The sequence below is a fragment of the Patiria miniata genome, unplaced genomic scaffold, assembly GCF_015706575.1.
Source record: "Patiria miniata isolate m_02_andy unplaced genomic scaffold, ASM1570657v1 HiC_scaffold_13, whole genome shotgun sequence".
In the NCBI taxonomy this organism is placed as follows: Eukaryota; Metazoa; Echinodermata; class Asteroidea; order Valvatida; family Asterinidae; genus Patiria; species Patiria miniata.
The window spans coordinates 12,262,304-12,287,080 of record NW_024037051.1 but is presented as its reverse complement, the minus strand read 5'-3'; the positions used below and the strand labels follow the sequence as shown (position 1 = coordinate 12,287,080).

The 24,777-nt window shown below is 40.3% G+C and overlaps 1 protein-coding gene and 1 long non-coding RNA gene across 2 annotated transcripts; one reads left to right on the top strand and one right to left on the bottom strand.

Annotated features, from left to right (window-relative positions):
- Nucleotides 1-968: 968 nt before the first annotated feature.
- On the bottom strand, nucleotides 969-20,495 carry LOC119721310 (phospholipase B-like 1). Its single transcript, XM_038191326.1, has 10 exons — nucleotides 20,352-20,495; nucleotides 18,166-18,400; nucleotides 15,910-16,129; nucleotides 14,332-14,502; nucleotides 9,137-9,281; nucleotides 7,267-7,467; nucleotides 4,237-4,371; nucleotides 3,157-3,342; nucleotides 2,168-2,274; nucleotides 969-1,287 (listed from the first exon to the last, which is right to left on the bottom strand). Exons 1-10 carry the CDS (start codon nucleotides 20,413-20,415, stop codon nucleotides 1,120-1,122), a joined length of 1,632 nt encoding a protein of 543 aa, XP_038047254.1. The 5' UTR covers nucleotides 20,416-20,495; the 3' UTR covers nucleotides 969-1,119.
- Nucleotides 20,496-22,029: 1,534 nt separating this feature from the next.
- LOC119721309 lies at nucleotides 22,030-23,288 on the top strand. The gene is made up of 2 exons (XR_005270169.1): nucleotides 22,030-22,070; nucleotides 22,407-23,288. It is a non-coding gene; the product is annotated as an uncharacterized LOC119721309 (long non-coding RNA).
- Nucleotides 23,289-24,777: the final 1,489 nt, after the last annotated feature.

Here is a 24,777-nt window from a genome sequence, read left to right as displayed (position 1 = left end):
TAAAAAATTAACTTCACCACAATCAGTTTTCCTTTAGTAGTGAAAATCTACATACTGTTTTGTTAACAAATTTAATATTTCACTGAACTTATAAGGTATAAAAATTTAAATATAAGTAATATTTCACTTTCATCACATTGCTATAATATTTGTGCACATATTATGATTTCAATATTTTAAGGCATTCCAATGGAACGTTCAAGATTTGCCCGTACGTAAGCCCTGCCCATTCCACATATGGTTAAAAGCCATACAGCGCTCTATCAAATTACTGGAGCGCTAACTCGCTGTACAAAGCCTGCTGGGGGCATCCATGTTTATGCACAAACCTACATGGAAACTTGTAATTAAGTATGGCTGTAGTACAGCTATTTGCATATCTGCGTCCCTATTCTATACCGGATTGTTATTGCAGCCGATACGCCCAAACCGAAAAGCACAATAAGTAAATGAGCGTTTGATTTTGTTCTGCGTAATTAAACAAAGCAAACGCGCTGTGTGGGACTTGCATATGTTGCATGTACTTGCGCGTTGCATATAGAGTACAATTCAAAATTCATTCCATCTACTGTTATTAGGTTCTACAAACACACCGTGAATTCAAAATCATACAGCTTCAAAGTACAGGGTGAGTAAAAAAAAACGAACCCCAAATGTCGGGACCATTGTTTTCGTGAAGTTCCGCAGCTAGCACTTTCAAAACGAAAACAATTCACACACATCCCTACGTGATTCGTTTTCGTTTTGCTGAAAGAACACTTACCTTCTTGTGATTCGTGGACAGAACTTTAAAACAGTGGTTGTGTTAAAAATTTGGTAACTTGAAAAGTACATGAATAATTGGAATGATTCTTGTACTGAAAGAAAGCTTATGAATTACGCTTTCATATAGATTTTGAAAGTGCTACATGCAGAACTTCACTAAAACAATGGTACCGACATTTGGATTTTGCTTCTTTTTTACTCACCCGGTTTGAGAAGGTAGCGTTCAATAATTTTATAATAACTCTCTGGTACAAATGTGGATTTTCCAGCGGCCCATGTCTTGGCAAGTGCATGCAGCAGGATTTTTTTTTTTTTTTTTTGTCTTTTGGGCAGAGCATATAACAGATGGGTGTACTACAAAGTCGGTTCCATCAGGACAAATGGGAAGTTGTAGGATTCCGGTAGTCCGATATGGGAATCGTTGAATGCACTGGTCCATCGGAAGACCGGAATGCCGTGACTTGTGGTGGGACCACTGACGGCCATAGCTGAGAATGTCTTGGCCATCTCGAGATTGGTAATCTGCAGAACGGACAGTGTGATAAGGATGGCCAGTTAGTGGGGAACTACATCATAAGTAAGCAAGCCATGGGAATAGCAAGGTATAGGCATTGAAAGTTGGTACAAAAGTCATCTTGTTGATAGAAACCCCTGCCAGAGCAACATTGCAGTGTTTGCCATGGGACTAGCTGTAAAATAGAGGAATAAAAATTCAAATCCTGCCTAAACGGACCAAGACTAGTGCTGACAAAAAGTGCTCGACTACAATACTGGCTAATTAGATTTGCATTTCTCAATCAAAAACCAAAAAACAAACATGCTGCTGCCAATTACAGCCGCCTTTAGAAGTTGTGACGTCGTTTATAATCAGAGCATAAATTTGTCCAAAGCTCTTGATTGGTCAATAGCTGCCACGTTTTTCTCATACAACATCAGGTCACCAAAGACACAATAGAAGGCGCCCATGAATGGTCAGAATCTGGAGGTAAAAGACAGTGTTGTTTTGCATAACCTGCTCACATATCATAGATGCTTGCCGTGCAAGCGTTTATTCCATAGACTACCTAATGACAATGTCTAGAATCTTCATTATATAGGGATAACGCATGAGGTGCATTTAATTTAGCTGTCTAAAATTCTGTCAAAGGTCGAGGGGAGGCATTCTTCCACAGTAAATTTACCTTTAACAAACTGTGGTCAACCCTTAGCTATCTCAGGTGAATTGGTGACTGGTTTGAACTGGTTTAACTGGTTCTGACCTAATTAAGCCACTTATACTGGTATCAGTTCAAAACTAGGTAAAACCAGTCAAAACCAGTCACCAATTCCCAGTTGAACTGGCACCAGTTGATAAAACTAGTTGGAACTGGTTTCAACTGGAATTTACATAAATGGGCCTTACCTTGGTATCCGTGCAACCGCCTGCAAATGCATCCTTGGCTCTGAGATCGAAGCGGGAGCAGATGGACCAAGCAGGATCCTTGTTGGAGTACTTGTCATGAAGATAGTCTGTGACAAAGAGACAAAAAGAAAGAATGCCTTGGCTGCCACAAGATCCTGATTGCTTTGGGTCTTAAATTTTTTTCAGGCATGGATACACTGAGTGGAATTTGACGTCATGAATGGGAGAGAAGACAACTTGCATGTTGGCAGAGGTTTGGTTATACACTGAGTGGCTAAAGAGAGAAAGATTCCACAAGAAGTTTCAAGGACCTGTTGATGTATCAACTTGATATTTCAGTGCTCCATGGCCATCATGTCTTAGTCATTTCTCCTGAGCTGTACTCAGGTTAACTTTAACCAATGCAAAGGTCATTACTGATTTTATTTAGTTTATTTATTTTTTTTCAACAGCATCCAACAGCGCAATTAAGCGCCTGAACAGTATGGATAAGACTTGGTAGAAGATGTGGCAGGAAATCACAGTTTTAGTGGTGGGAGGAAAACCCCAGAATGATATGTCAGGGATCAAACCCACGGAATCAGGCAGGGACTGAAAACCAATCCACGCATTGGCCTAGGCGGGATTCGAACCCGGGTCACAGCGGTGGAAGGCGAGGAAAGCACCGCTAATCCTGACTCGATTATGATGGCTAGAAGACGGATGATAAATATGCCATGGCGTCTGCCAACAATTGATCCCGCTTGAAATGTTCCAGTTGACATTTAGAGATCCAAATACCAATTTCAAAGGAAACTGGCTTTTGCACAATCAAATGCAAAATTATACGCACCATATAGTTGCTTATAATTAAATGCCTACAAGACTATGCCAGTTTTTATTTAATAGACTTAAACTGAATCTGTCCAAACTGCCATCTATTGGAACAAAATGACGATTGAAAACTATATATCGTAATCAAGATTCCTATTTTAGCTGCAGGGACATACCGTTGTATCGCATGATGGCCATCATTGACTTCATATCAGTGACTGTGCTTTGGTCACGTCTGAAGATCTCTGCTCTCACATACAGCTGATAGGATTCCTCATTACCCCTTTTCTTCTTCATCATCGGGTAGCCACTCAGGTTGTAGATGGTCTCGTAGAAAGGGATGTTGTACGAGGGCCAGTATCCTGTTAAATCGCAAGATGTTAAAACAGATTTCTCATCAAGAGAACTGACATGTGCGTTATGAGCTCCTTGGGCAAGTTGTTCTGTGGTTTCAGATTTTGGCAACTATACATGTATCACCTCAGAGGGACTACTGCCGGCAGCTAGAGGGTGTGGCCAGAGCTAGGTATGCCTTGAATTGAGATTGGAAGTCTTGGGTTGTCTTGTGATGGTCTTGTGTTGGTCTTGTGTTGGTCTTGTGATGGTCTTGTGTTGGTCTTGTGTTGGTCTTGTGATGGTCTTGTGATGGTCTTGTATTGGTCTTGTGTTGGTCTGGTGATGGTCTTGGTCTTGTGATGGCCTTTTGTTAGTCTTGTGATGGTCTTGTGTTGGTCTTGTGTTGGTCTTGTGTTGGTCTTGTGTTGGTCTTGTGTCGGTCTTGTGATCGTCTTATGATAGTCTTGTGTTGGTCTTGTGTTGGCCTTGTGTTGGTCTTGTGATGGCCTTGTGTTGGTCTCGTGTTGGTCTCGTGTTGGTCTTGTGTTGGTCTTGTGTTGGTCGTATGTTGTCTTGTGATGGTCTTGTGTTGGTCGTGTGTTGGTCATGTGTTGGTCTTGTGTTGTTGGTCTTGCGTTGGTCTTGTGATGGTCTCGTGGTGGTCTTGTGTTGGTCTTGTGTTGGTCGTGAGTTGTCTTGTGATGGTCTTGTGTTGGTCGTGTGTTGGTCATGTGTTGGTCTTGTGTTGTTGGTCTTGCGTTGGTCTTGTGATGGTCTTGTGATTGTCTTGTGATGGTCTTGTGTTGGTCTTGTGATTGTCTTGTGATTGTCTTGTGTTGGTCTTGTGTCGGTTTTGTGAAGGTCTTGTGATGGTCTCAACTACACCACTGATCCAGACTTGACCAAGGAAAGTTACAGACCTGCTCTTAGTATGGCTGTCTGGTCCTCAGACATCACCAGTCCTGGGATCTGTTCCACCACAGTCAGCGTCCCATCCAGTAGCTCTCCTGATATGCGCTTCCTGTCAACAACCATGTACTGATTGTTGTAGGTGCCTGAAAAGTTTAGGTAATTTTTTAAATAGGTTATAATATATTGTGGTAGACTGCTAAAGAGCTAGAAAAGCCATTCTAATTAAAAAGGTCCCATGCAGTCATGTAATTCACTTAACACCTGTACAACATCACTTTGCAATTCCTCTCTGATGAATCAATAAAAACTGTTCATGCTGGAACATTCGCTGGAACCCCTGCCCTGCAAACAGGGCGCTGGTAAGGGCTGATGAGCTTCACAGAATCTTGTGAAGGAAGTACAGATTGACCTTCGCATGCAGCTAGCGCGCGCTACGCATGATGGGCACCGGAAGCTAGTTTGTGTGACGCGTTCTAAGTCACAGGTCACGCAATCATCCAATGAGAGCTCAAATGACGTCAGCCCTGACCAGTGTCCTGTTTGCAGGGCGGGGGTACGAGCGAAGCCCAGCACTAGCTGCTTTCTCACCTAGGCATTGGATCATTTGCATGTGCAAAATAATTGCACATGTATGCAAATGAGGAATAGTCTGGTGCCTGCCTGTACGTTTTACATTAGCGTTTGTTTTTGTACCGCGGTGTCTGGGGTAAAAACACAATCAATTCATCGCGCAGTGAGGTACGAAAACACGATTGTTTTCGAAGTTAAAATGTTACAATTTTATCCCGCCAATATTCATATTAATATGAGCAAATTGGAAAAGAAAAGAGTATTTATGAGAAAGCGTGGACATTATAATTACAATGATCGTGAAAACACGTAATGCACGTTGGAAATAACAAAACCAACTTCACGATATAAATCCATTACTAACCAATATAGAATCAGGATACAGGAAGAAAGTTTCCTATCCAGGGCTTACTATTGGAAACGAGGTTGGAAATGAAGTAAGCACTGGGGACAAGGTTGTGCTGGAACAGTTTCGGGCAATATTGCAGACGGTGTAGTATACAGGGCGAGTCAAAAAGAAAATTACCCCCCCCAAAAAAAATTCTTAAAAAACAATCAAATATGAAAGTATTAAATAGCGTGTTCTTGCACTCATCTAAAAAAAAAAAAATTACTCAAAATTGATCCATGCTATCAGAAGTTATGCACGTTTTACTAAAAGAATCAATTTGTTACTTAGCCGTCTTTTATAAAATTACAGATTACACACAAGCATTCTAATACAAATGAGATGTTAATCATTTAAATGAAGACTGAAACTAGTTTTACTGTCAGATTTTGTGTTTCGAATATGAGGAACATGTCATCTATTTTTCATATAATGGCATTTTGATGTGTTTTCCTTTGCAAGTTTCCCCCATTCATCCAGTTGGGAAAAAATCCGTGTTTCACTGTATTTAATGGGTATAATTATGGCTGAATTTGCGATCTTTATATTAAAATACAATTAACTCTGGGCTACACATGATGTACACATAACGTGTCCCCATGTTAAGACTTCATCAAGACGTATATGCCATTTCTGTCTTTAGAAAAGTTATAAGGAAATCAAATTGAAAACCATTAAACAAAGTTACAAATAAGAGAACTCGCCAAGGACTGACAAATATCCATCCTATTAACGATTCATCTACAAGTAAGGTCACAAGTCTACCACAAGTCAATCAAAAGGTGCGTTTGATTAGCTCACACGGGTGGACTCGGGTTAGCCCCGTGCCGTTCGATTAGCTCTGACGTCATTCTCAGGTTCAACCGGGTCAGCCACCACAGACCCTGCTCGTGGAGCAGAGTCAGTGGTGGAAATATGTCACACCCATGTATTGTTCATTCCACGAAATGGACAAATATGCCGGTGGGACAGTGGAAAAGATCAAGTGTATTGGAAGTCTAAATATAATAAGTTATTTATCCCATTGCGACTTTAAAGGCCATAATACCAGCCTGACGGTGTTACTTTTTGCGACTGATGGAAAAGCAGTAGATTTCAAATAAAAGACTCAGTGAATTTTGTCAATGGCAGCGGCCGCAGCTACAGCTAGACGTCACGTGAGGTGTCTGATTGCAGGCATTCATGCGTTCGTTTAGCCCGGCTCTCGTGGCTAACCCGTCTGCCTTTACCCGAGTCGATCCGGGTGAGCTACTCGAACGAACCCGAAGTGAAATTACAATGGCCAGTCAATTGCAAGTCAGGTCATTCTTTTTTGTTCCTTGACGAGCACCCGATTTCATCAAACTCTTCGTAACTTACGATGCATCGCAGCGACGCGACGCGACGTATCTCTACGATGCGTCACAGCTACGACGCGTCCTGCGATCCACTTCACAAAACACGTCGTAAGTGTGACGCGTCGTAGGTGTATTTACAGCACAACTCGGTGACTGTTTTATGTATTTAGTCAGCGTACAGTAAATAGTTGCTGATATTCAACAAAGAGTCGTCGGATCTCAGCTCGAAATTTGTTAAAATGTAAAACAAAATGGTGGCCGTGCGATGCAATTTTGAAGGAAAACAAGCTCTCAGTGGACTGTTTAGCTACTTTGAAATTTCAACTGCAATATTCCAGTCTAATTCATAATTATTCAATGAATTTTCTATTTACAACTTTACACACATTGCCTCGGTATTATAATATCGTTTTTGTCATGTTTATGACATTAAACTGGCTAAGAAAGAGAATCTTCTTATTTTGCAATGACCACTAGACATGTCGTAACTTGCGACGTGTTTTAAGCCGTAGTCAAGGAACTTACGACGCGTTCAACACATCGCAACTTTCGTGAAATGGAAGATACGACGCGCCGCGAGCTGCGACGTGTTACACGTCGTAACTTGAGTTGCGACGCGTCGCAGCGCTTCATGAAATCAGGTACTGGGGTGCTGGCCATTTACTTGTGATGATCGAGTTGCTGTAACTTGTGACCTATATCAATTGCAACACGCCCCTACTGACTATAACCAATTCACCCACCTGAGTTGTACTTGGCCACAATTTTGCCCCACTCTGCCCCGCTGTTTGCCATCAGGTTGGCCACCCGGACCCGTTGCCATGCCAACAGAGATTCTGGCTTCACCATCTTGTACAGGGTTTGGTTGTAGATGTCATTTGTTGTCTGCAGCATCAGCATGTCGCTTCCAAGGATGTAGAAGTCATCCAAGGACTCCAACATACCTGGGAGTTTCAACAACATAAATGTGATTTTCTTTTTGCCTGACTGACGGTTATCTTTTTGAAGTTTGTAGTTACATCAAACTTTCTCTATAAACAGGTGATAAGGCCCTTTGTTCAACTTCACTCAATTAAACAGCACAGTCTTTTTGGGCGTATGGCTTAAGCCTACCAGTTGCAAACTTAGGCGACAGGAATAGAGATAACAATAATTCCAGATTCTTTACCTTGCCTTTTATTCGCACTTTTCAAAAGACAGAAAGTGCATTGATTAACCAAAGAGTTGTGAGTGCCATTCACTAGACGTCATTGTAAGGCTACGGAGTACCCTCTTCTCATATAGAGTAATTCGATGCATATAGCCCAAAGATTATAGGCTGTCAACTTAAGGTTAAAGTTTTGACATAATTACAAGATAACACCTTTGTAATATCTTTATAAAACACAAAACAACCCATGATTTCACAACCAAGTCAAAACCATAATCATATGTCAACTTTTATAACCTGAAAATGAATAAAACTGCTGCAAACTGCTCACTGACAGAATCGACCAGCAATATACAAATCAAAAAAGTCAGAGGGCGTGACGTTTTGGTCCCAGCAAAAGTCGCACTAGGACTGAAAACTTAGGCCCAGTTTTTTTTGTAACTGTACAACCCTTTAAAAGTTTATGTCACTGATGTAGCACTAAACCGCCCAACCTATTACTCACTGTAATGCCTGAAACCAACGGCAAGCACTTTATGGTTTCTATAGATTTTTCAGTTGAAAAACTTCAGCTCGGTCCATTAACAGCAGTCATCCCCCCAACGCGGTCATTATCATGCACTGAGTACCGGGTCTTCACACTGTTATTCCCATCAATAAATACATTATTAACGGGGGAAAAAAAACAATTAAAATGCTCCGAATTTTGTGACTTTTCTTTCGCCGATATTTCCAGACTTTTTATGTTCAGGGCCATATTTTGGCTTATGCATGGAACTCTGTATAGTTTCTTCAATATGCGTTGTTCTGATCACCCTAGCCCAGGTTGGACGACATCTTCATTGCATTACGAAGATTGATCCCCATTATACAAAGGAGATCATTTATTACAATTGGCGTCCAGCGTATGAACTTCTGCCAATTTTTTTGTCATACTTTTACCCGGCCGAGGAAGCTGAAATTTCATTTACATATTCCTTGTGTCCAGAATTACAAAGGTGCTCGGTTTAGACTAGGCAGGTCTGTTAAGGCGACGTTTTTGCAGAAAGTAAATCGCAGATCCTAGTCGTAAACATCCTCAGTCGTGTGAACACTTACATGTAAGTGTGCGTATGCATGCCCCCCATAGCAAATGTGTTGCATACGCGCATGTATGAGTCTGCGCACGATGGTAGTTGAGCCAGTTTGTACTGCTGTATTGTTACAAGCTACCGTAGGACTGTTGTATATTTGGCCAATCATTGGCTTACATGATGCTGGATCAATGCTGGTTCTGGGGCCATTTATTTGCTTGTTCCTGAAGTCGGTCTGTGTATCACGTTGAAATACACCCCCATGTGATCGAGTCTCGACCAATCAGAAGCTATCAACTCTCCAATGTCCAAGGTATTTATTAATACAATCTAGTACAGATGCTAATAGGATAACTTCTGACTGGCATTTTGATCTCCCCTACTAGGTACCTGGGTAACTTGAAAAGGACATTGCCTTGGCTGCAGCTCCCTGGAACATCAAGTCAAAGTTGTAGTGCTTGTAGATGCGCAGCATGCTGTTGTAATCAAACCATGTTGAGTGCGACATGAAGATATCCTCAAACCCAGGGAGTGCCTATATATGCAGCAACAATTAAGAGGCCAATTTTTTAGGAACAGTTAAAAACAGAAGAGAACAATTGCTAAAAAATATCTTAGCAAAAACCGGCGACAAGCCAATAAATATTATAGTATTTAGTTGCTTGTGGCTTGATTTCCTTTGACTTTTTCATGCTTAGTATTAAAAAAAGTGGCATGGCAATATTTTCAACAGCTCCATGAAATTGAATCAGGAAACTTAATTAATTGCAGGATCAGACATTTCTCATCAAGATACAGGGCGAGTAAAAAAAGAACAAACCCAAATGTTCGGACCATTGTTTTAGTAAAGTACAGCATGTTTCACTTTAAAAATCCAGGATATGAAAGTCCAATTCATAAGCCTTCATAATCATTCAAATCACTCATGTACTTTTCAAGTTACAGAATTTTAAACACAACCACCGTTTTAAGGTTCTGTCCACAGATCACAAAACAGTTCAGTGTTCTTTCAGCAAATCAAAAACAAATCACATAGGGATGTGTGTGAATTGTTTTTTTGTTTTGCTAAAAGAATGCACACCTTTTTTTGTGATCCGTGGACAGAACTTTAAAACAGTTGTTGTGTTTAAAATTCTGTTAACTCAAAAAGTACATGAGTGATTTGAACGATTCTTGTGCTAAAAGAAAGCTTATGAATTGGGCTTTCACATCCTAGATTTTGAAAGTGCTACATGAAAAACTTCAATAAAACAATTGTCCCGTCATTACTCGATTATTCGATATTATTTTGATATTGATATTGTCGGTAGCAATTTTAATCATAGCGAAATATTGAAATTTCGATGTTGAGGAATGTTGTCGAAAATAAAGAAAATGCGTCAGATTATCGTCAGAATAAATTTCCAGAATAAAATTACTGTATAATAAAATAAAAAGTTGGCGGCAACTTGTGCTTGTGACTCAAAATAAAAACATTGCGAAATGTCAAGCGGCGTCGCTTTGTGCTCTGCGTTCGCTGGAATTCGTGGTCTCCCCAATGTAAAACCTAAAAAGAAACCGACCGTTCTGGACAAACTCTCAGTGCTAAGATTTGATTTAAAAAGTTTAAGAGTAATATGCTCCAGAGAAAGCCGTGGAAAATTGGGACTTAACATTGTTTGGGGGGGTGTTTTTTAAACAAAGTGTCATCTTTATGGTCTTCCTGGGATAACTGATATGAGTGTGAATGGACTTGGGCCAGAAAGCATGCATTGTAAGAAGTGTGATTGATGGATTTTGGCAGACTTGGTCCAGGACTTAGTAAAAGACAGTAGGGAGTTAAGGTTCATGCTTCTGAAACCCACCCATATAAACCAGACATGTTACTGATAAGCTCAATTAAAGACAAAAACGTTTGGAAAACGGCAAACATTGTAACAAAATCACACAACCAGATACTACCCAACCCCCAAAAATAGACACTGGCAATTCCACTTTCTTTTCAAAATAGAAATGAAGATAGGGTGGAGTTTTCGCAAGTGCGAAAACAATGAATTATGCATTGCTAAATTTTGCACACAGACTTAACTTATGCAGGGTTGTCCAAACTAACAGAATGGCATACTTCCACTACTCGGAGACTCAAACCACATATACCAATGCATGGAGAATCTTTTTAGAAGAAAAATGAAACCAAGATCGCCCAATTCGGTCCGGCAGTTTTTGTTCTAGAGCCTATTTGAAGCAAGCTGGGGGTCATTTTTGTCCCAATGAATTACTAAAACCGCGCCTGGGGATTTGACTTGCATTGTAATTGATAGAGGGATTGTTAAATGTTAATAATACCCACATAAAAGAAGTGTGCTCAGTTCACAAAATAGGCTCTGCAACAAAAACCACTGGACTGAATCAGGAGATTTTGGTATCATAATTCTCAAGTTCTAAAAGGATTCTCCATCAATTGGTACAGGTGGATTGAGTCTCAAGGTAGTGGAAGTACGCTGTTCCGTTTTTGGTTTGTTTTTTTTTTACCACCGTGTATAATGTACTTGATGTTCAAGCTTGATACATATTGAAATATTTTAAATAAAGCAGTTACTGTTTTGTTTATAGAAGAGCCACCATTGCTCGATCACTCGATCTATTTACATTCATGTAGCTGATAGATCTTGTTTGAGAAATACAATTCCAACCGAATAAAATCCAGCAGTATTTTTTTGGAGTGGGTGGGGCAGGTCTTGAGAAATAGCTTTGTCAACAGAAGTCATGTTTAGTCCTTGATGTTCAGTGGGCGACCACATTTCAGGACATTCCATGTACTTGAATGCTGTTTGGGGAACATTTATAGGGTAGACTATGTTTTTACGACGTAACCCACAGGGAAACTTATTTAATTCCATTTTCAAATTGTGAAAAAGAAAAACAAGATTGTGTGGGATTAAGGCACCGCACCTGGGCCATAAATAAATGGGAAATTGCAAGCCTTGCGGAAGAGTCGAAAAACCTAATGCACAAAGACTCTAGCTACGTATATAGGTCTCCACGGGTTTCATGGAAATTGGGAGAAATCACTTTGGCGGGGTAATCTTGAGGTCTCTTGAGATTTATTTGAAAGTTGACGTCACATAAGACCACATTTGGTTTGACACTGGACAAGATCTAGGTTGCTTGAGGTTGTTCGCCTTTTCCTACTTTCATGTTTACTTCAAAGACCCCCCCCCCCCAAATTGCTTGTACAGTGTAGTATGATTTTCAAAAAATAGACAATTTCCAAGGATCTCAAATGGGGTCATTATGCAATAAAATTACAATATTAACCTAAAATTTGATAAGTAATTTGAGAGTGCATGGAGGAATTTCTTAACAGGGACGTTGCTCACAAAGGATCCAGATAGATGCATACAGTAAAATGCATTACTTCTGATTCAGTATCCTTATTGTACATGTACATGTGGCAGAAATAGACCCAAAAAGGAAGTCTTTAGAAATCTATCTGCCCCATAAAGAAAATGCTATTGAGTTTGATTTTTCAATAGGAACAAAACAGAACAAAAGAAGGGTCGTAGGTTTGAGTCCCACCCGAGTGATTTTCTATCTGCCAACTTCTACTCAGGAGGTAACGCATCACTGAGTATACAGTGTTTATACCAGTATGTCAGTGACAGGCAAAACCTAATATTGATAACATCAACCCGATGCAAATTCCATATCAACAGTAATATATATATTTCAAAACTCTTCACAGGAACTTATGAAACATCTGATAAACATTAGAATGTAACTTTTGAAACAATTTAAACATATCAGTACGTTTAACAATATAGTAACATTTGTTTAATACTTATACATTCAAAGAGCTTTAAAATGAAGTAAGACTTGGCTTTGTAGGTGCTATACTATACATGGAGATTCAAGTGCTTAAAGTTGAGGGATCATGCTAAGTTAGTCCAAAGTTTGTTGACCCGTATCTCAAACTAACGCCGAGCTAAATAACAAAACAAAAGTCAGTTCTGTGGGTTTCTCATACAGGCCCATCATGACACCAAAAAAACCTGTTTCAATCTGTGAGGGCCAAGTGAAAAATGGTGTTGAATTTGACACAGAATGACCCGGCAAAGTTGATAACATTTTATTTTTTTTGAAACCTTACATGCTAGTCAATACATGGCATGAGAATAAGAAGATAATAACTCAAAGGGACTAGCCAAATTGTTTGTGTCATGTCAAAACAGTCTCCGGTTTCATGACTGCGTGACTGCAAACAACATTTTGAGTTCAATGAACTGATGGAGAATGTAGCCACAACCTTGAAGTCTGGAGTGGTTAAGGTTTCCAACAAAAATTTGACAAAATTTATTGCATTCGTTGTGTTCAATTTATTTCCGACTCCGTCAAGTAGCTAGGACACATGTTTGAACCAGCTTGGCAGTGTACTGAGCCAGGGTTCTCAACATAAGGGCGCAACTGTTGGGGGGGCTGGATGTTACAGTGGGACAGTGGGGGGGGGGGGGGGGGGGGGGGGGCATTAACCGTGGTCACTTATAGGACTAAAAGGGTTCGGGGGGGGGAGGGGGCCTTGGCTATGCTGCTGGTTTGAAGTTTGAACAGGTTGTTTTTGCAATTCAACTCATTTTAGTGAAATTCAGTTTCTTTGGGGAAGAATATTTATTGATATCGAGCCAGCATTTTTCTACTAGCTGCGGGACAGCAGCTCAACAAATCATCATGTCTCTCCATTAGTTCTTTAATTAGTTAGTAACAAACGTTGACATTGTCTATTGCTCCTACATATGAAAACCGATTTCAACCAAACTTTGTCAAAAGTATCAGTAGTCCAGCCCCACCCCAACCTTAGTTTTTTTACTCAAAACGCTACTCCTTCCAGAAATTACACAGCACAATCTTGTGACTCGTGCGTGAACACAAACTCGTAGACCCGCAGCTTCCGAGATATTTCCGATCGAGCTTATTTAGTAAATGGAGGCGATAAGGTCTACATAATGTGCACAGTACAACAATTTTTAAGCAACATTGTTGTACAATGTAGGAATAAAGTATGTAAATGCAAAGTTGGAAAATTATTTGTGTGAAATCTTGCAATTCCACATAGACCTATAAGATGCGAAACTTCCATCCAGCAGTCGAGTACCCGACTGCTGGAAGTCTGGAACCGGTTCCAGTTTTACAGATCAGGCACCCGTAGCCAACTTTACAAAGTACTTAGAAACTTCTCAGACAATGAAAAAGAAAGGTTTTGAATGTCAGAATGTTCAGAGTGAAAACCAGGCTACATGGAAAAACAAAACAGATGTCACGTTTATGACCCTCATGAAATTCGCAGTTTTCACCATATTATTAGCTATAAAGCTCACAGACTGTACGCACATAAATTGTTGAATTGACGCACCCAGGCCATGTGGCAGTATTATTGCGTGGTCCATGAACAATCTCACCTGTAACTTCCGAGATTTTGAATTTTGGGGTTGGGTTTGTTTGGCGGGTACCCGGGTACCTGTGGTTTTTTTTTATCAGGTACCCGGTTCCCGTAATACCCGTAAATGCACACCCGTAATGTAACGTTAACCGTCCAATTCTGGTCAACCTACCTTGATAAGGACCGAGCAATGCCCACTCATTCTGAAAAAGTTCCTCAGTTCGTCGGGCGTAGCCTTCTCGATGTCTGGGAAACTTGTGCCATTCAGGACATACTGCAGATCTAGGATGTCACCCATGCCATTCAGAAACAGCATTGCAGACAAATCCAATGTTGGCAGCGTCTGGGAACGGTAACGATTTAAGTCTGGGAAAACAGGCTAAACTCAAAGTTCTTGGAAAATAAAACCAAACCAAATTCTTTTTAAAAAAACGCTGAAGCACAGTTCTATGATAAAGTACTGGAAACACTCTAAAGTGCGTTTGATAAGATTTGAAAAACAGAGACAGCGAAACATTGGTCATCATGTTAATTAAAAAAACAGTAACATGAGAAATTACTCTGGCAAATTTTTGAAAAATATCTGGCAAAGCTGAAAGTATATAGAGCCAAGTTTGGTGACTGAGCTGCCAAGTGGGTGGCTATACTAGTGCGTAAAGCACCAATGTGGCCCAGGTTCGATTACGGGCTCGGACCATATGTGAGGAGAGTTGTTCGTTGATTCTCTCCTGTGCCATGAGTTTTTTTCTCTGAGCTCTCTGGTTTTCTTCCCCCCGCAAAAATCAAAAATTTGATCTCCGGCTGTGCTCCGTGGTCAGACATGGGTCGTATGGTGGCAGCCTAAGGCACCTTTGTATACCTTCAGCTCGACCACGATCTAGATGGGTTTGGGCGGGTCTTCCTGACGTACGGGAGTCTGTGTGGTTTTCCCCGCCAGTGTTTTGACTAGCCAGAGTGAATGTCCCAGGCCTTCATGCGACTGAATTCCCATGTAGCCGATTCTCGGCTCTTGGTTTTGTGCACAGAGAGTAGGTAATCTAATCTAGAACATTCTTTTGGAGCCGGAACCAAGCATAAGTGGGTGCCCGGCTCTTGAAAAGATTGGACTCGCGGTTGCGGTTCCCATATTATAGGTTTTCCTGGCTATTTTAAAACATTTTTCCTTCGAATTCACCAATTCATATTTTCAGTTTCGTCCAGCAACATCGATTTAGTGCACTTTCAATGTTTAATTTCGTCTTTTATCAGACAATTTCAAATTTAGTCCAAACAAATTCAAACAATCAGCACACGTTTTCGACCCGGTGTATTCGACTTCGTCTCGTCAACGCCGAATCGTGTTATTCAGAAATCAAATTCGTCTAATTGATCTATACACGACGAATTTGATCTCTGCCATGCTGCCATTCGGCAACAGCTTATACGAATTTGATCTGTAATGACAAATATTCTCGACCCGGGGACTAAAAAGGTGACCAAACTTTGAAATTGAATGGTAAATGACTAAATTGGTTTTGTTAAAAGCATGTGGAATTTTTTTCGGAGGAAATTGAATGTAAGAGTTGGTGAATCGGAATGAAAAATGTTTTAAAATAGCCGGGAAAACTTGTGGAACCGGTTAGCACTGAAGAACCGCCGGAACCTCGCAATTTACTAGTTGAAGCCGCATCCTTCGCAATTCCAGCTGCGAGTAAGGATGATTAGCCAGGCGCCGCCCCCCCCCCCCCTCCCAAATTATATTGATAATTACCTTACGTTGGCAAGATTTCAGGTTGTAGCCAATCAGTAGCCCATCCAACTGGGCAACCACTAGGGACACCCCTTGCCAGAATGGATCATCCGGATTCCCAGCGACCATCTTCCGCGTCCACTGATTCTGTTTCATGTAGAACTCGCTGAGCCTGGCTGCAAATTGGGGCTTCCCAGCCAAGAAGGACTGGAAGTTGTTGAGATAGGTTTGGTGTATTCGCCTGCAGCACATAGGAGTTATTATAGGAATTGGTTTGTAAAATTTTGAAGTTTATACAATGTACGTACGTTTTCTTGAAAAACAGTGGTACAGTCTGTTTTTAAAGCAAGTGGTACGGTAAATCTTTGTTACTTATATTGCAATGAAAAGCATTTTCATTGAAACAAATTTTTTTTTTTTTAATATTCATACACAGGGTTACATTTTGTAAATTGTACTTTCATGTTTCACTATTTATCACGTTTACATTAAGTGAAAAGCAATATTTGAATAAACCCCATTTCACTGTCTTTTGAGTTCTGACCCATATTGAACACATGAGAAGAACAAACTTTTTTCAAGCAGTACATATATTTGATAATCGTATCTTTTCCGGATGACATTTGGGCAATGTGTGATCACCTTTGACATATTTTAACCCGAAGCAGATTTAATCTATCACAGCAACCATCTATAGGCTCCGTTCACAATTAAAGATATAGTCCATCATTTGTAATTTGTGCATTTTGTTCGTTTGAAGCAACAAAAGTGCTCAAAATCTAATGAAGGATACTGAACATCTAACCTGATGAAGTTTCAGCTCAGCTTCAGCTGTATATTCCGAGAAAAACAGCATTCTAGGATCTCAATTTCAAATCACAAGTTTAAATTTTCCTACAGTGCGTCTCAAGACGCACCGTTGGAAAGGCCTTCTTTCGGTGATTACTTCAAAATGACAGCTTGCCAGAAAGAATAATTTCACAGGGAGTTTAGTCCCCTTACTATCTTTCAACCAGTATGTTTTTCAACAATAATTACGCCAGTTACTTTTCGGATGGCTGCAAATGATGGACTATAGCTTTAAGTACCCCTTCAACGGCCAGAAAAGGAGAGTTGGGGATGACCTAGACTGGTTTCCGGTCCAACCACTGCGTATTTTGAATGTATAATCCAAAGTTATTGGGGGTGGGGGTCAGACTGCAAGAGGCTATCTATCGCAAGTTGAATTTGAACGTATTCAAGCGGCGATGACACCTGACGCTCACGCGCGAAGACGCTACGGCGTGGCTTTGTGCACATTCAGGATAAACAAGTCGTGCGTAGTTCGCACACGAACCAGTCCCTTACACACACGCGGTGTCCTTTCCAATGGACTCTCAAAAATTATATAAACGCTCCCTCTTTTGTTGGCGCACGGGGCCCATAGCCATCACAAGTACCCATTTACTCCTGGGTTGGGAGAAGCAATGAGTTGCAAAGTGCCTTGCCTAAGGGCACACACACACCATACCCCAGGCTGCGAATGTTTTTTCTCCCAAACGACATCCGCATTTGGGTGTACGCTATGGCATTTTGGATTTTACTTTTCTAAAAACACGAGAAGAAAATATAAACTTAGAAACAACAAATTATTTCAAACGTTATGAAATTCGGACTTTATTTCCCTTTTAAAAAAAATCCTCTGAAGCCTCAGGTAGGCCATCAGCCTGGGGGTTTGGACAGTATCAAATCAGGGCATAAATGATTACAGTGCGCATGCCCAAGGTATACCACCCCTAGAGTGGTAACAAGTATTTTGATGGACAATTTGAAAAAAAGGGTGATAACACCCAAAAAGCTGCCACTGCTGCAATGCTATCACATATTTTCCAACTCTGGAGGTGTATACCTTGCCAAAAATCGCTATGACGATTATTTCCCTCATTTGATACCGGTGGCCAACATTTCGGACCGAGGCTGATGGCCTACGGTTAGAAAAGAAAAAAATTAGGGTACAAAACCGAGATTTGAACCCGCAACCTCGCGGTGCAAAATCACGACCCTGTATCGACTGAGCTACCGCACTGCTCCCCAAAACGAAGGGATAATAAAAATCATATACCTGCGTACGTATCACAAAGGTAGCGTAGAGGGCGCTAACCATGTATGTGGATGTCGTTAGGGAAAAGAAAATTCGCCCCAAGGCTGGACTCGAACCCACAACCTGCATAATCCCGCAGACCATAAATTCAATGCTTCAGACCAGGAGGCCACTGTTTTGCGTCTGGAGAAACTTACTCGCCAGTTAGAATTCCCTCCATGACACCAGCAGCAGTCATTCGTACCAGGTCCTCTTCGTAACTCTTGGAGGGTCCGCTGAATTTGACGTCCAGTACCCCCCATCCTGTTGTATTGGTTGTGTCATTGAAGGTGCCATAGGCCAGGGATCCATCGCCTTTGTCCAACTGACCGCACTTGACGTAGTACTGGTTGTGTTCATAATCGTAGTATGCGGTTCCATTTGTAAATTCACCTGGCAAAAAGCAAGAAAAGCCTTAAAAAAATTTTTAAATATTAATAAAAAATACAAAGGATCGAAGCGGCCAGGAAAAAAGAAAGCAGGTGGGGATGAGTAACGTTTTTTTTTTACTTGCCAGGGCTTATGCTTCGGCGTCGCCAGGAATTGTTTTAAAAAATAAGCCCCTTTTTTCCCAAAAATCCTTACAAGTACTTTCTCTAGCATATTCTCAATTTATAATTTTTCGAGGGTTGGCAGGGGGACATTTGCCCACCCTACCCCCATTGACACTCCTGTGGAAGTGTGGATGCCCGTTTTTTTTAAATGTGTACTAAATTAAAAGCAACATGACTTCACACCTCTTGTCCTTTTCTTTTCTTTTTTCCCTCTTTTTTTGGGGGGGGGGGGCTGGGGGGGGGGCACCCCCTTGCCCTTCCCCTCCTTGCAGCGCCAATGGGCTAGGGCTTTTATCTGTTTTGAATTTCCTATTTATTCTTGATTAATAAATACCTTGGAGAGTTGATGGTTTCTGATTGGTCGAAACTCGATCATGTGGCCGGGCATTAACGGTGATAAAGACCTGCTTCAAAGAACAAGCGAAAAAATGGCCCCTGAACCAGAATTGATCCAGCCCCATGGAAGGCAATGATTGGCCAAATTTACAACAGTCATACCGCAGCTTGTAACAATACAGCACTGCACATATGCTCAACCACCTTCGCGTGAGACTGACGCGCACGTACGCAACGCAGTTGCTATGGGTGCGCGCGCGCGTAAGGAAGTTTTAAAACGACTATACTGAGGATGTTTACTGAGGATGTTTACGACGAAAGCGTAGATCTACGATTTATTTTCTTTTTAAAAACACTTCGCCCAACGACATATTTACCTTTCCTAAACCAAGCATCTTTGTAATTCTGGACACAAGGAGTGTGTAAACGAAATTTCAGCTTCCTCCATCAGGTAAAAATATGAAAACATTGTTGTAATTTGTTTCGCTACGGCAGCAGAAGTCCAAACCCTGGACGTCGTACGCGTACGCAATGAAGACGTTGTCCAGCAATGTCCAGCACAGCCTGGGCCCGGCTGTGGTGTATATAACAACGCTTATCGAAGAGACAGGGTACCACGCATAAGTTAAAATATGGCCCATGAACATGAACACACAAAAAGTCTGGAAATATCGCAAAAGAAAGTCACAAAATTGGAGCATTTTAATTGTTTATTTCGTTAAAAAGGTATTTATTAATGGGAATAACAGTGTGAGGATCTGGTCTTCACTGCGTGATAATGACCGGGTTTGATGGGGGTGACCGCTGTTAATGGACCGAGACGAATAACAGCGGTCACCCCCAAGCCCGGTCATTATCACGCAGTGAAGACCGGCTCCTCACACTGTTATTCCCTTATTATTGTATCAAAGTTAACAAGTGAAAGCATGGATAATAGCAAGGAAAATGACAGTGGAACCATGGAGGTAGGCAAATGTTCAGGGAATTATTTTTTAGATTGGTTCACCTAAAAAAAATTAATTGACGGGGCAGATTAATAATAATAATAAATAGTCAATCTTCAATTTTGATGTAGCTTGAGTAACTCCGACTGAACATTTATTTCCATGCTTCATGAAGAAAAAAAATGTATATATACAAAATAGAGAAAAGGGTTAAACACTGCAGTTAACAGCAGTTAGGGTGTAGAAGTGGAAGTTCACTCAGGCCTCAGGACAAAATACCGTACCGATGTGCAAACGGGCCTGACTAGTTCATGTAGTTGTAGTAGTGTGCATCCGCCCCTTTGGTCATGAGACAGGCACATGACATACCCACATGACTTGTCACATGAGCGTTGTACGTGAACACGACCATGAACAGCAAAAAGATTTTCCACATCATTCTGTTCATTTCACTGAGTTTTATGACAAAGCGCGAACGATATCAACACATATTCATCAGGCTGTGCTTACCTTGAGTAGAGGATAACAAGCATATCCCATAAACGAAGGCAAAAATGACCTGGGAAAGTGACATTTTACCAATTTTCGGAAGGACATCTCACTGTGCCAATGCACTCGTAATGCTTTAGCGTATAGCGTATAGCGGCTGATACCTGAGATCAGGGTGACCGTAAGGTCATGGCCAAATTCTGCTAAATGCAATTCAAAAATCTGTCAGATTCATCAAAAATATGCCGAATTCCATAGAATTACTCGAAATGCACTATAAACACTTAAAATCGCATGCAGTTGTTGTAGTATTGCCTTAATTTAGGTCAAATTACATTATAAACAATCTATAGTCACATAAAGCTGTTGTGAAATTGAGTATCAGGCAAAACGCGGTTGCGTCGGAAAGTACGCGGTTCCTGCAGCGAACCTTGAAAAGATTTCAGCTTTTTTTTTACAAATCAATGTACCATTTTTCTTCAAATTTGCTCTATTTTCTCTCAAATATCCATTTTTGCAGATTTCTGCCAGGAATTACAGTCAATTGACCGGTTCCGCAATTTGACCGGTTCCGCAATTTCGGAAAACTAGCTCTCGTTTTCGGAAAGACGAAAACGCCAAGGACTTAAACTTTGGTACCGATGGAAAGGTTATTCAATCTACTTTTCAAAAATGGTTTTAGTTTTAGGATACTCACTTACATTTAAAAATAAATCCCCTACGACCGTCACTTGCCGTTAACGATCTGCCGAAATGGAACGCGCACGGAAGCGTGATTTCATGTTTGTCGGCCTGCTACACGATTGTTCAGAGGAATTAAATCATGGCGATAGATGCAACTTGTTCGGAAATTATTCATTATTCTACCATACAAATATAAGATTTGAAGTCTTTGAATTTTTTTTTCTATACCCACCAGAGTAACTGCTGGTCGTTTGGCCGGTTCCGCAAACGCATTCATACTGCCTATACAATACACTGGCCATGGTGTGACTGTATTAACCGGTGCTGCTATTGACAAGTATTGTTGATGACGGCCCCCTAGCGCGGTGCACTTTATTTATTTTGGCATGATCTTTTTTGTTTTTACAACTTACAAAGACATTGAGAATTTCTATTAATCCTTGTTTAAAAATGTCGAATTTGATGATCATTTCTGGGTGTTCAGTGCAAAAAAATTGAAAACTAAATTGAAACAAAATGATTTTGTTGCTGTCCAGCTTCCGGACAGCACTGTAGGTTTTGGATAAAAAAAATTGGACTTCAAAATTTAAAATACAAAAATCTTTCTTAATACTTCCCATCACTAAACGTTTTTCCTTTGCTCTAAAAAAATTCACCCCATACTTGATGTTGAAGCGGTTGTGCCTCAGGGGTTTGGATTCATTTTAGAGTTACAACTCTCCACCATGGGCGTCGCGAGGGGGGGGGGGCAAGGGGGGGCACTTGCCCCCCCCCCCCCCCCCTGGAAAAGCAAAAAAAAAAAAAAAAAAAAAAAAAAAAAGGAAGGAAAAAAAAAGAAAAAAAAAGAAAAAGAGGCGCGAAGACAAAGTGGTGTAAATTTAATGAGTTGGGGGGGGGGGCAAAATGTCCCTGCCCCCTCTAAAACTGATAAATCGAGAATGTTTTGAGAAATACAAGCATTTTTTGGCAAAATTTTTTTTTGCCCCCTCTAGAAAAAATCCTGGCGACGCCCATGCTCTCCACATCCAGGGTGCATGAGTCAGCCCAGGCTAGGAGGTGAGGTTTGTGGGGAACAATTAAGAATAGTGCACAATAATATGGAAAATAAAACGCAGGTGTGTTTCTAACCCAAAGGACATTTCCATTAATTTAGTAAATTTAAAATTATCCTTTTTCGGTTGGTTCTAACCTTACTCTTTACCCTTTTAAACAAAAAGAAAAATAGGTCCACTAATATTTCATAATGAAGACCAGTCTCTCGTCAGTACAGAGACACAAATTTTGATTGTTTTCTTGGAGCACAAAATTTGTCAAATACTATAAACCATTTCTCATTTTTGTCTCAATTGGTCATAAACTAAATGATTTATATAAAATTTCTTTTTCATACAGACAATGCCAAAGACAAAGAAGAAGATTACGCCAGCCTCCTGATAGGCCATAAGAGGCCATCAGCACATCTTTTGCAGTTTTACCTGTGAAGGTCAAGAAGAAGTTGAATATTATAGTGAAAGTACATGTAGCTGTGTGTCTTCATCACCATTTCTTTGAATTAATTTATTATGTGATAAGTTTTGTTGTATAGTGCTAGCTTCTGGAGTGCTTAAATTATTTGTGTATAACAACTAAACAGACATGCAGGTGTCATAAAGGCAATAAATTTAAAGGCGTTACATACATTTTTATTAACCAGAACATGTGAAAGAGAAGTGAGGTGTTTGAAAAACTATGCTACTTTGCATGAACAACTCACATTCATCACCATTTATTTATATGACAGGTATATTTTTGGATTTAAAAGGGGTAGCTTCTTGAGTGCTTTAGTTTTGTGTAACATTTACACATGCAGGTATCACATGTCAATATATTGAAAGGGTTATCGGGATATACGTGATGAAAGTGTTGACATTTTCTTTTAAGAGCATCACCGAGCAGTAGATGAGGTTTGCTATTATACAGTTGCCCAAGCATGATACATGTACATAGTTAATATGTGCAACAACGTATGAGGAGTAACTGAACATTATAATTAGAAATTGCCATTGCTATGAAACAACCATAGGATTTATGACATTTTTAACAATTTGTTTTAATTTGTTTGTGAAATTTAATTTGAATGTGAAACAATATGTATGTGGCCTGTATGTATCTGGCCTGCTGAGGCCTGTTCCCCCTCCCCTCCCGGCCCCCAGGTTCCCCCTACTGGATGTTGGTGCACACAAAATTAAGCATATTGTGTTTTTACCCTGAACAAATTGAAACACTCCCCCCCCCCCCCACAAAAAAAAAAAGTAAAATGAAAAAAAGGAGGAGGGAATAAACAAAAGTAAATAAATAATAATAATTAAATAAACAAATAATATTAATAAACAGTGCTCCCCTGCAGACAATTCATCCAGCCATGCAGTCACTTCCTTAAAGGGAATATACAACATTTGCAAACATCGAAAAATAAAACTATCAAGTTTTTGCGAAATACCTTAACAGGATGTTGGTAAATGACAGTCTAAAGCATCCTGTAAAATTATGGCACCTGGTATACTGTCATTTTCAAGAAAAGTGGTATTTTTGTATCAATTTCCAACGCTGATCGGCCGATCAGCGTTGGAAACAACTGGCTTTTTTTCAAATACTGGCCCCAATTGACCATTGCACTTGTTTGCAATCGATTACAAACCTATAAACGGGTACGAGCCAGCTAGACTGGTTCCCTGACCTTACAATTCCCCCAATGTATGTAAACTGCTCTGTTTCTTCTTATATGGAGTCAGGGAACCAGACTACAGGAAAATGATCGCTTTTCTTGGTTTTTATAGCATTTTCGAACCCAAAACCTCCAAAAAGTTAGTGTAACTATATTTGCTTTATATTTCCAACCCCCCAATTCCACCCATTTCTGAAAATTACAGCAAAAGCAAATGATGTATATTCCCTTTAAGTGTCATAGGAATTAAAAATGATCCTGGAGAAAATTTTAATTCAAAATCATAAATAGCTGGTCTGTGCTTATGTGAGAAAAAAACAACCAACTGGAGCAATTCGGTACAAGGTTTGTGTCTGGTTCTATCCAACGTCAGAGTGTGTCTAAATAAAAATAAGACAACAAAAAAGAAAAATATTAGTGATTGCAAGATGATAGACAGCATGCACAAAAAGCAAGAAACTAAATCATTTAATTGGATTGAAGCAAGTCAAATAATTATAACGTAAAAAAAGATCCAACGAACCATAACATTTTTCATGGAGTTACATTTTGTAAATTTGGACGCATTATATGTGCAGACCTTGGCTCATGCACAGGGAAATATAATCCACATCTTTTCTTGGCTGGATTGGGGGCAAAAACGATCTAGATTTGGCCAGTAAACAAGGAATATTTTCAGTCCAGTCTCGCAGAGGGCGCCGTTTGCGAAACCGGAAAACATTTGCGGAACCGGTCAAAGCACCGACCTCTACAAAATGTCCTGGCAAATTTCTCTTTCAAACGATCGCAGAAAACTATTCATATCATGAAGTAGGTGAGTAATTTGCGCATATTTATAGATAGGTAGCTTCCTGTGAAAGCGCGTTTTTTCGCCACAAGACGCTTCAGACGATTTGCGATTGCGGAACCGGTCAAACGACTGTAATCTGCCGAAAAAAATCCATTCTGTCAAATTTCCTGTCATACTCGTTTCTTAACCAAAAAAAATGCTGTCAAAGTTAGCCGAAAATCGGCTAAAACGGTCAGCCTGCCTGAGATTACCAGCGCAATCTGGATACG

Excerpts from the sequence above, each read along its gene's own strand:
- LOC119721310 (XM_038191326.1), bottom strand. The coding sequence starts at position 20,415 with ATGTCACTTTCCCAGGTCATTTTTGCCTTCGTTTATGGGATATGCTTG. Across the intron at positions 18,401-20,351 it reads CTTGTTATCCTCTACTCAAG|GTGAATTTACAAATGGAACC; the intron begins GTAAGCACAGCC and ends GCTTTTTGCCAG. Across the intron at positions 2,275-3,156 it reads GGCCATCATGCGATACAACG|ACTATCTTCATGACAAGTAC; the intron begins GTATGTCCCTGC and ends TCTTTGTCACAG.